This window comes from Anomalospiza imberbis, chromosome 13 (assembly GCF_031753505.1).
Source record: "Anomalospiza imberbis isolate Cuckoo-Finch-1a 21T00152 chromosome 13, ASM3175350v1, whole genome shotgun sequence".
Lineage (NCBI taxonomy): Eukaryota > Metazoa > Chordata > Aves > Passeriformes > Viduidae > Anomalospiza > Anomalospiza imberbis.
This window is the reverse complement of record NC_089693.1, coordinates 19745457-19757971: the sequence shown is the minus strand read 5'-3', so window position 1 is coordinate 19757971 and position 12515 is coordinate 19745457. Positions and strand designations below refer to the sequence as shown.

The 12515-nt window shown below is 39.8% G+C and overlaps 1 protein-coding gene across 1 annotated transcript in view; it reads right to left on the bottom strand.

Annotated features, from left to right (window-relative positions):
* SCAPER (S-phase cyclin A associated protein in the ER) overlaps window positions 1-12515 on the bottom strand; it is a 137874-nt gene that overhangs the window by 87884 nt on the left and 37475 nt on the right. Inside the window, exons 16-20 of the mRNA XM_068204430.1 lie at window positions 12198-12353; window positions 11909-12051; window positions 8388-8469; window positions 8121-8273; window positions 6863-6970 (exon numbers count right to left, since the gene is read on the bottom strand). Coding sequence (XP_068060531.1) covers window positions 6863-6970; window positions 8121-8273; window positions 8388-8469; window positions 11909-12051; window positions 12198-12353 — 642 coding nt within the window. The remainder of the gene's footprint in view (window positions 1-6862; window positions 6971-8120; window positions 8274-8387; window positions 8470-11908; window positions 12052-12197; window positions 12354-12515) is intronic.

Sequence of the window (12515 nt, the reverse complement as noted above, 5' to 3'; positions counted from 1 at the left end):
ACACAGTAATTCTTCATCATAAAGAGATCGAATACAATTATAGGAGCACAAGTGATGATCCACTCCAAAATATGAAGAATCGTAAAAAGGAGGAATATGAATATGAATATGAAATAGTAAATGTTATTAGAGGTGGTATATGTATACAAAACAGGTTATAACATAATGAATTTTCAAGTATTATTTTCTCAAAATAATTTCTCAAGATTTTAATTATTCACATTTCTATACTAGACTGTACTTTAGAAGATAAGCTGAGAGCACCAAAAAACTTTTATTAATCATTCAAAACTGAAGAGTGACCTTCCATTGTACAACTAGGTTTTCCTTGACATCTGGAATTTATGTTTTTTTTTTCCATGAGGGACTAACCTGCTTTTCAGCATGCCCAAACTAAAACCTATTTTTACTGCTAATAGTGACTGTACTTTCAGTTACCTTGCTCATCCATGGATTCAATGACACGACAGTCTGCCACTAAGATAAATAACAAATAAATATTCTTAATAAGAGCTTTAAGTATTTCTTCCCATTTTTAATACCATTCCCCCTTGTCACTCCAAAATGTGGGGACAAAAGGCAAAGCAAAGGTGCCTCTTCTCTGTGATGAGAATTCTGCATCCTGGCCATGGAAAGCATCCCTGCAGGTGAGGGAGGAAAGCTGGAAGGCACTGACATTATCATCTGGCTGCAAGGACCGCACAGAGAAAGGGGGAGATCCCGGTGCAGCTGGGCCTGCCAGCAGCAGTTTCTTTCACTGGTTGTGGATATTCAAGATGCCCAAGCCAAAAATAGGAAGGGTGCAGCAGCTGGCAGTGATCTATCACAATTAAAGGCACAGCCAATAAACGATTAATCACATATGTTTTTGCCAAGAAAAACAATACTTTATAATAAATTAAAGGTAAGAAGCTATTGCTATGCAAAGTACAAAAAACTAGAATTGATGTATAGGGTACTGAGAGACCTTCTGCAAGCTGCAGCATGGATTAGACTTTATAATCATTGATTTTCATGACAATGTCTTCTAGGACAGAATTATTCACAGCAGAATGACATGGCCAGAGCTCCTGGACTGAAAGGACCACAGGTACCCACGAGGTATGAAATATCCATAAACAAAAATGAACCACAGATGCCTGGCAGAATTCCACTCCTCTAGCAACACACAACTCTGCTCTAAAAAACATCCTTCCTTCCTCAGAAAAACAAAAAAAAATTGAGTAAAGCCAACTCAGCCAGAACCTGAGGCTTTACTGGGATGGGGAATTCTTGTTTGCAAGTGATTTACAGATTGTTTCCCCTGAGCAACAGAGAAGAAAAATGGGCTACTGTTGGAGAACTATAATAAGATGCCAAGAAAAAAAAAAAGAATTTACTACAAGGTCTGTGGATAAAGCAAACAGGAATATTGTTCTACATATGACCAAAACACGTGCACCACCATACAGCCCAGAAATGGCTGCAGTACCACCAGAGCTGGGCCAGGGCCAGCTCCCTGCGCTGGAATGGGCGTAACGGAGCAGCCAAGTGCCAGGAGAGACCAAGGGCAAACACCAGGGCAAGAGCAAGGCTGGACACCCCGGGCACTGACCAGAGCTGTGCCTGCCCCTGGAGCCCTGGAAGTGTCCCCAGGCCAGGCTGGATGGGGCTTGGAGCACCCTGGGAGAGTGGAAGGTGTCCCTGCCCATGGCAAGGGTGGCTCTGGAGGAGCTCTAAGATCCCTTCCACCCCAAACCAGTCTGATTCTATGAAACCAGACAGACATGTAACCTACATCTGAATGTTCCAGAATAAAAAAGAGAACTATTAATTGGGTGTAATGGTTTTTAAAAGCTACATACCCACAGGTATAAACCTCTCAAACTCCTCTATTAGATGAAACTAAAAACGTGACCCTGCTTAGTATTGTTATTTTCCATTTTGCTTAATCATACCTTTTAGACAGGCTACCAAAGGAGTTCATAAAACACTATTCTTCAATTAAATACAAGAATTTGAAAACTCTCTGATTCAAAGGAAAACAAAAGTAATTTTTCAATACTGCAAAGCCAAAAACAATAAAACAATAGTTATATATAATTTAATTGGAATGAAAACATAGTGTATTCAAGAAAATAATAATTAGCAAAATCCTGGCACCACCATGTGTCTAGACAAGAAAAATCCTTGTAAATACAGACGAAGAGCAGCAAGGGTCAGACATTAAGCTATTGCCACATCTTTTTCCCTCAGTAGTTTCCTCTGCAAGAAATAATGGAAGCAGCACACATCTCTAGGAAAACAGCTTGATTTCTTTCAGAAAAACAACTGCTCGCTCCTAAAATCTAAAAACCTTTCAGAAGTTCCAAGTGCTGTGAACAGGACTTCCAAGTGCTGTGTGGGGTGCTGGCTGCAAAGCTCACGTGGCTGGCACAGCACAGCTCTGCCTCGGGCTCCCAGCACACCCAGCCAGGGCTGATGGCTTTACTGGGGCAGCTGCCAGCACAGGAGGCACTCTGTAAATCAGAGCTGGGCCAGGACAGGCTCCCACTGCAGCCCCAGCCAGCTGGGCAGCCACACTCCACAGGGAGCTTTGGTCACTGGGCAGCAGCTTTTTTTAAAGGAACGTGTGTGGGCTCAAGTAACCAGGTCTTTATATAAATTCTCACATTTTAACGCTGTCAGTCTTCAGACAACAATCACCTCTCTGCTCCATCATGGGATTATGTTTTCATTTGATCTAAATACACTTCTTAGAAGTTCTTTGTTGCCTTTATATAATGATAATAGAATCAGTTTTCTCTCCTGATAAGAAAAAGCACATTTTTCATGCAAACAACAGTTCATTAATATTCCTCCATCCTTCTCTGAAATACGTAAAATTGTAGCATGCACCTTATATAAATTAACCAAACCCTGCCAAGTTATCTATTGCATCTGGTTTTTAGAAGAGCTTTTCACTTATTAGAAACATTCATAGACCACATGGAATGACATGATTTATATTCTGAAAGTCCCTTTAAACCATGGCATTTAAATGCCAGGAGATACAAAGAGAGCTGGGACAATGGTTCAAAGGGAGCTTTGGGTGTATTTCTCCAAACAAACCAGGAGAGACAAGAAAGGCAAAGGCAAAAGGGAAAGCAGAGGGGCATAAAAGTGCCTAAAAAGTGCCTGTAGCTCCTAAAATCTGTAGGAGCTACAAGTAGGAGAAAACATCTACAAGGTCCTTGCAGAGACTCCTCAGCCTAATGAAATCACCAGGTGTTGTCCTATGGCTTTTGCAGGCACCTTTTCAGTGAGGCCTTTGTGTCACACAGGCTTTAATTCAGCAAAGCAATTAGTCAGGACTACCAACATACTAATTGATTCCAGTGAAGTCAATGAAAGCAAATTGCTTACACTGTTTACATCTTTTGCTGAACTAAAAGCAAGGTGGATGTTGAGAGAGGGGATGGGAAATCAATAGCACAGAAAATGGCAGTGCAAAAGCAGGAGAAGCTGAGAGTTTGATGGAAGCAGCCAGGCACTTAAGCAGAGAGATAATGTAGGCAGCACGCTCTTACTGCACTGGAGATAATGCTGAAAGGATGTGGCCAGTGGGAGCACTGAAAGCTTCAGAAATATGCTGAAGATGACTTTTAGCCTGCTGCCAGTTTTACCACCTAGGTGAATTAATGTATCTACAAGAGGCCAGACAAAAGCAAAGTTACAAAAGAAGTAACCAATGTGAACAGAACTTAATTTGCTTTTACAGGATAACCTGTTAGAAAACCAAGAGGTGTTTTTGTAAGAGAAAGCTACAACTGTTTCAGCTGGAGACTGAGAAAGCCCCAAATGAAGAAAACCCAAAAGGCTGACGTGCAATGAAGCTGCCACACAATCTGGGAAAGAACCTCATGCTTTTTCATTTTTGTATCTTTATCCACAGCAAAACTATTTTCTTTGTATGTTTCATATCCACAAATGAATTCACCTTCCTGATGGTCTAATCCCAGCTGTCAGCTCCTGCACCAGACATGCTGGAATTAAGCACAGTAAGCACTTAATGTCAAACTAGTAGGACACTGCTCCAACATGAAGTCTGCTTTTACCTCTGAAAATGTCTCTGAAATTACAGAATTTATAGACATTACAGCAAAGAGAAAATCCCTAGAATACAGCAGCTTCTTTTTATTTCTGGAAAGATCAACTCCTACCACCCACCTAGCCCAGAGGAATCAGTGTCCATGACTATTAAGACGTTTTTAACTTTTTGCTTACAGTCAAATTAACCAAGAAAAATCCTTACTGGGTGAAGAAAAATTATACAATCATTTGCTTCAATGAGTTTCCAAAGCATTGAGGAGACACCTAAATCTGAGTTACCAATATGGACAAAATTAAAGTATTTCAAATCTTGTGTTTTCTCAAGTAATAGTAAAGAAATTCTATTACCAGATTAGAATTTTATAAAAGCTTTCTTTCCAGGCAGCTACCTAATATACTGAAGAGGCTGAACACAAAATGAGTCAAAGATCAAGAGTAAGTTATCTGAGGTGTCAAGTGCATAAGGTTAAAGGTGAAATTTTATTAGGTCAAAGGTGATATAAATAAAATCTTTTATGTCACAGAAGAAGGGTCACAGACAAGACATATATAATCTAAAGACATCACAGATGACAAGTAATAACTTTAAGTAGCACAAGCGTGTTCTCACTAGAGTTACCTTCACTGACTGAAAAATTGAAAACAGTGATAAATAAGTAACTATGACTATTACAAAGCTTCCCTGGAATATGGGTTCACGTCTGTATAAAAGTTTGGCTTTTTTTTCTCAAGTATTTCAAAACTTGAGAATCCTTTAGTTGTGAGGTTGGCATTAACTATGCTTGCTGAATAAAGGGATACACAAAGCAGATTGCTCTGATCAGTAAAACTGCTTTCCTACTCTACATTGCTCAGATCTATAATGTCTTACTACCACTCTTTGAAAAAAAAAGTAATAAAAAGCAAAGAAGGCCTCAGACCTGGAAAATTTCAGGTTACAATAATGTAACTCAGAATTTTATACTTCAACTAACTGAAATATAGTCATAAATAATATACAAAATACCTAACAATGGAAGCATCCATACACTGCCAGTATGCCAAATACTATCCACCATCTTGATTAAGGATACTGGAATCTGCTATAGTAATTCTCAAGCTGTTCATTCAGTTAAAATTGCTCTCTCCTTTCTCTCCTGCATTATTCAAGAAATACATACAATTAACCTTCATCTAGGTCTTAAGTTCTCATCAAAATGTTTTGCTGAGAAATCCTGGATTTAGGCACAAAAATCAGGATCTTTGTGCCCTCTAGTGGAACTTCTGTTTCCCCAGCTGGGCGCAAAGGCAGCAGCAGGTACCTGATTCCGTTCTCCAGAAACTGGAATTGCTCAGCTATCAAAGAGATGTGGAGAGTGTGGGATGCCCAGTCACAAGGAAATCCAGTGCAGTGTTCTTCCAGATTCCTCTGAGCCAGCTGCCCAGCAAGAACCACACTTCAGGCACCAGTGGCCAGACAGGTACCAGCAAAGGCCAAAGAGATCCAAGAAAATGTCAATCCAAACTTAGGACTGCCCACAACAGGACAGATTCTGGAAAATCTAACAGCTAGGATCTCCAGGCAAACAGGTGCAGTACGGAGATTTCCCACATATATACACCAGGTAAGCCTGGCACCTAAAATCCCAATCCAAAACCACACAACTCCCACTAACCACTGTCCAAGAGGAAGAAAGAAACTGAGAAACCAGCTTATGTACTTTCATTACAGCTAGGAAGGGGCAGGAAAGTGCAACTCCACCAACATTTATTCCTCCAGACTACAGCGCCTCTCCAGTTATCTTTTTCTGCTTTTTCAGTGATAATCACCTCTGTGGATTCCAGTACTTCAGAGACCTAACTCTACAAAGCTTTTTAAAAAAGAAAACATGTTACAACCAGATGTAAGAAGCTGAAAACAAAGAGAAGATTTCAGTGTATAAAAATAGTAAAAGAATTGTGAAGGAAAGTGAAAAAATCAGAACTATTGGACAGTGTCATCTGAATCAGCCTGGCTGGAAATAGATTTCCAAACACAGGTTCAATCTGAATCAGTGCTGAAGAACTGGCTTGCACACTTTTTCCTCCTAACACCTGAGAGATATAATACAGGGGCATTCATAAGTTTTTTGGATGTGGTAGAACCCAAATTCTCATAAAATTGACTTAATACTGTAGTTGAATTCTGGCAGCAGCAACAAAAAATTACATGAGACAACCACACAGAAGTCCTTTCTACAAAAGAGTAGCCTCTTGGTTTAGTATAAAATGTCCTCAATGCTTCCTCAAAATCACTCTAAATGCCAACTCTTCTAAAGAAGCTACTGAAAATCTATTATTCTTCTTAGCAATAAGAATACTTCCAAAACGTTTCAAATCTTACGTTTTGAAGTAATTTAGCACTACAGTTTTCAGCATTATGGACCTTGATGCACAGGATAGCACACCTGCTCACCTAGAAAAGGTCTAAGAGATTTTAAGCAACAAGAAGAAACAAAGAAAATAGCAGGATGGTGACAACTATAAAGTATAAGATTTTTAGGATGAAAAGATAAATATAGTGACACGAAAAATGCCTTTGATTAACAGGAAAGCAATTAGTCACATTTTATAAAGTATCAATTTCAAATGGCAATTGCCTGCAGTATGTGAATGCACTGCTTCTTTCATTTCTTTTCATTGGTAGTCTGCTATGATTCCCATGCTAACAAAAACAGTTTTGTTCAACTCCTTCTTCAAGGCTTTCATAAGCTACGCAGCTGAATGGCATTTAAAACTAGAAGTAATATAGAAAAAATAGCACAAAACTTACCACTTCTTCATCTGAAAGCTCTCGTCCTTGTATACTGCTGTTTTCTCTCACAGCTTGTTGGTGTTTTTTCCCTTTAATGTGGCTGAAAAGATACACTTCTGATGAAATCTGTAAAGACAATAACTTACTAGTTATTTTTCCTTTGCAAATTCCATACTGTATAAATAGCAGTACTTTAAATGCAATATAAAACATGCCAATTTGTCAGAGCTATGTTCAGAAATTCAAGCACAGTGCTTTACTCCTCAAGCTAATTTACATAAACATCTTTTATGCAGGACTTAACAGTAAATTACAGAATGATTTGCTAGCCAGCAGTGTAACAATAACTTAAAAAATACGCTAGGCTCTCCTCTCATTTTCACTTCAATCTAATTTCATATATTGGAGTTTCATTCTGAATGCAACATCAGTGACTACACAAGACTCCAGTATGCTGAGCCTGAGTTTCTGTTCCAGCACTGCCTGAGGTGATCCCATGCAATCTTCCTTAATGCAGCAATTAGAGAACTAGTGCTCAGTGGCATGTAAGGCTCTGATAATGCAGTCTCTGCAAAGCAGTGAAAGCAGTTATCAGTAAGAGATCTCCCAGCTCTGGCCCAGTGGCTGTGTGGCTTCTCTCCTGACCATTCCTAGGACAGGGAGGGCAGGCACAGGCAGAGAACCCCGGCTGAGGTTGGGACACTACAAAGCAATGTCCTTGGCTTCCAACAGCAACCAAAAAATCAGACACCAAAGGGAGAGAGGAGACAAAGAGAACACTCCTTTTCCTGTCCAACACTTTCAAGCATCCAACCAAACTCAATTCGAGAACTTCTTGAGCTTGATGTGGTTTCTCTGTGAATTTCAGTCCAACAACACTTAACCAATCAGCCCCTGAACTCACAGTAAATTCAAATACCCACAGCATCTTACGTGTTCTCAGCTCAGCTGCCTGCTAGGTAAAGGATCACATTATTTACTTTGCTTTAAATCTACTTTTTAACTACCTTGTTCCATCTGATGCTCCTGAGTTCTTGCTCCTCTCAGCAGACAGCCAATAACTGAGCACTGCCCAGAGGCATCATGCTATCCACAACTCTACAGCTCTTTTAAAGCTTTCCTAACCCACCTGATTCATGGACAGAAGAATAAGATGCACTTTTTACAAAAGCAGAGCAGGGGTACAGTAAATGTTCAAGTGAGTGAAGCAGAACTTGTAGCTTCATGGCTTGGGTTGGTCTTGCAACTCCAGCAGTGTCCCCTCTGCCCAACTCACCATGACATTGCACAATGAACACTGCTTCTTTCGCTCATAGGGTGTGAGCTTTGGTGCATAGTCAGTATTAGCATGTCTTCCACTACTGAGTTCAGCTGCTTTCTCTTTTCTCTGTTCAATTTGTTCCATGTGCCTCCTAATACTTTCATCATGCTGAATGGAAAAATAAACAAAGCAACAAAAAGAAAATACATTGAATGACAGCAATTGGAATTGAACCGTGCAAGAAATATTGATGTATTTTTCAATTAATGTATCCTTTTATACCTTCAGTTGAATCTTCTTCTGCAGTTCTTCCATGGCTTCTTGCTGAGCTGCAGTAAGAGCTGCCAACCTCTCTTCTCGATCTCTAGCCAAAAGATAGTAAGTGTAGGGAGAACTGGTATCAATGTAAAGCATGAATAATACTGACACATTTATGTTTGGAATGCACAACAAGAAAACCCAAAAATTAAGTTGAAGATGGTTCAGTAGAAAAGAAAAACAACAAAAAACAACTTAGAGAGTGCAGACGTTTTCATTTGAATGACTTAATAAAGACAGACACTTGAACCTTTGTAGCAGAGCCTGGATCACACCTCAGCCCCAATCAGAGCAATGATAGTCAAGAAGATGTCCCAAAAGAGTGACGAATGTGAAACCCTGTCACCACTTGCATCCTTCAGCCAAGGGCTGCAGTCACTGGATCAATGGGGAAGAGCAGACGACAAACTGAAAAACCCCCTTTGCAGCACTCAGGGCGGTGCTTTACAGAATGTTCAATGGTACAAATTTAAATATAGAAACTCCCAGAGAAAACTCTGACCAACAGCATCACCCTGTTGAAGAGATTTAGATTTTTTTTTCTGAGAAAAGGACAAGGGTGTAACTTGACTTGTAACCATGACCATTAAGCAGAAACCTGCAGGTAGAAGTTTCATCAAGAATACCTTCCTAGTGGTCAGTAAGCTAAGGGGACAACTAAATTCTAAAGAGGAAGAAAGTCAGCTACTCATGCTGCTTATACAAACAAAATTTGTAAAATGTGATGGGAGAGAAGCCTGGCAGCTCTAAAGTGCCAAAGACATAATAAAGGCTCTGGGTAAAACTGAGCTATGAAGGAGTCAACCAAAACCATCAGCCATCTTTTCAAAAAGCATTCCAAAATTAAAGGAGCCTGAGTGGCAAAACTAGAGAGCCTGACATAAGGACTACTATCCAAACTGCAGTGGATTTTGTCATGTGTGGATTCCCATTTGTCTGGGTTTTTAAACAGAAATCTGATAGAAAAAACAAGATCAGTTCCATAAATGTAGAAGTAACATTTTTAAAACAAAAAGCCACAGAAAATATAAAAGCTGATGGGAAAGAAGACAGCAGAGGAAGTAAATCAAATTATAAACACTAAAAATTGTTCTTTCAGAGAGAAAAAGTGAACTCTTCCAATCCCCGTGGGTGTGAGAGGGGTGGGGAGGAGATTACAGAGGAGAAGCATTAGGTACTTTATGGTGTTATCATCCCTGATGTACAGAAAGGAAAACTGAACTACAAGCTTATTTTACTTGTTTCTTTCAGTCTGCATTTTTACATATTTGTTTAATGCTACAAACTACAACAGATTATTACCATTTCATACTTTGGGCTAGTAATGTTTTGTCTTTGAAACAAAATTTTCAAGTTTCCATTTATAGAGCATCAACAGAAGTCCTGCACAAGCCCTTCTGAAAAGCATTTTTTTATCATGGGTTGGGTACTTTATACAGTTTTATGATTTCTATTGACAAGAATAACATTTTCTCTATTGTGGATTTCAACCCTCTGGAATATAAAATACTTTGAAATTACAACTAAAACTTTACTGGAAACAAGTTAAGGGCAGAAGGGCTTTTGAAGTAAGTTTTAAGTACACTATTCCATTCATACAGACGTTTTAATCACCAACAGATGCACACAGTAAAGTTTATACTGAGGAAACTAAGCAGATACTGCAAAAATCGCTCATTCCAGCCAGTATTAAATCTTCAGGATACAAGCCAAATCCTAGCTGCAGGAAAAAACCCAACAAAACACCAAATGATACCTCCAAGGTCCCACCAAAACACACTGCAATCAGGATAGCCAGATTCCTGTCAAGCTCATCCCTCCCTGAGCTTCAAACCCAGGACACTGAGTCCTCCCCTCACTCTGCTGTGTTAGAGAAACCTCAGAACTGCTCCTAGGGAGAAGTAATGACTGACAGAACAGAATCACCACATTGTAAGGCACTGCACACATTCTTGCCTACTCTTTCCCAAAATTATCAAAAAAAAAATGAAAAAAGAAAAAATCTCTTGTGTAATTAATATTTGGCAAAGAAAAAAAAGAAAAACAAGTGCAAGCACGGTACTGCAATATCAAGGACAAAGGGTTTAAAAACTGAGTGTTAGAGCAACAAACAGAGATTTGCTGACACACAATAGCCACAGAAGGCAAACAGAAACTGCTTCTCCTCACAACTCATAAGGAAATTAATGGGGTACAACAAAGGGATGGGGCAGATTTAACACTGATTAAACTCAAAGAGCAAGGAATTTTATGCTTGAAGATTTTGAACAGGATCTAACTGTAGAAGGCCTTAGAAGACAAAGATGTCAGTAGGGCAATTATTGGCCATTTGCTTACTCTGAGGGTTTCCTCAAATTTCAGAAAGATGTAGAAGCCTTACACATGCAGGGTCTATGTTCCCAAAAGAACATAACCAAATTCTCCATTAGTCCTAACCTTCCTCGAGTATTTGCGAATAAGATCCTGAAGGATCCCTTCCAACTCACTCAGTCTCAGGTGATTTTGGCTCAATACACTGAGGAAAGGTCCATGAAGCCCCAGCAAAGGCTACAGATCCTGCCCAGAATTCATTACACATCTAATGGAAAGCTGAATCTCTTTATGATGTCACTCAGGACTTCAGAAGATGAAAGGTGATCAATGCATCTCTGAATATTTTACTTGGGGGAAAAAAAATCCTCTTCATGACAATTTTGAAGGCAACAAGTCATGACATTAAAAACTTATCAAGAACCATTAGTAAACACCCATCACAGAAAAAACCTTAACTTTTACCAAGGTTTTAAGAAATGCTTGTGGCAGGGGAACTGCAGGAAAAGAGGGGGAAATAGGAGGTGACTACAAAGAGAATTTGGTAAATTAAACAAGCAGAATGTATCAGACTGCATCAAATTGGAAAGTAAACCTGTCTTGTACACAAACATTCTTTCTCCCTGCACCTCAAAAGGAAGAAAGAGTCCATGTGAAGTCCCCTTTATGAACTTTTAATTATGGGCAAAACTATAAACCAAGTAGTTCACAGGCAGCAGAAGTAATGAAGCCTGATTTCCTGGCTGTGTGCTTCACAAGTGTAATCTTTGGTGTCTACAACAACGTGGAATCAAATTGATGCCAGGAAGTCCAAAAGTTTCTGGAGAGTAGAGAAAATGGAGAACATGTGTACATCAATCTTGTTTCCTTTGAAAACTAAGGTGAAATATGAAAAAGGCAAATTATTACAAGGTCTTGTCTGCAATAAAACTAAGACAAATATAATAAAATACAGCCTTACAACTTACATTGTGAATGTATGTAAGGAATACAAAAACGTACTACAGAATTTATGATGACTCGCCTGATTTCTTCTTTCAAGGCATCTATCAAGCATCCTTATTAATGATACTTTTCAAAATCCTAAGCCAGGAAGGTACTGCTGCTGCAGAGAAGGTACAGTTTGCTGGGGAGGATAGTGGTGAAGGGAACCAAAGAAACTATTGCAAAGTTACCTGGCCCTCTCCCGTGCTGCATCTTCTCGTGCTTTCTCCTTCTCTTGCCTCTGCTGTTCAATCCGTGCTTCCTGCTCCTTCCTCTTCATCAGCAGCTCCTCCACCCGGGCCTGCCGCTCCGCTTCCAGGGCTCTCTTGCGCTCCTAGCCAGGGAAAAGCGAATCCTCATTGCTCTTTTAGGCATGAAACACACAGGAATTAAGAGAAACTGTACTTTAATGTCTGCAGAGCCAAACTGAAACACAAACGTGTATTTCATTGTGCCCCTGCAGCTCCAGACCCATCCCACCTGCACGGCCTCGTCCCGCGCCTGCTTCTCCTCCTGCCTTCGCTGACGCTCCTCCTGCAGCTCGTTCAAGCGCTGCTCGTATTCCTTCAGTTTGTTCAGCACGTCGTGGCGCTTGTTCTGAGCTTCCAAGGTGTTTATAAAAGCAATTTCATTGACCTGAAAACAATCAGAAAGTGTAAGAAAAGGCCCAAGAAGTTGAAATAGCTTTCATCTTGGGGAATTTCATCCATTTGTTAATTATCTACTTGATAATTAAACTGGTGGGACATTTCTCTAGAATGGGCTGGAAAACCATCTACTTGAGAGTAAGTTTTTAGG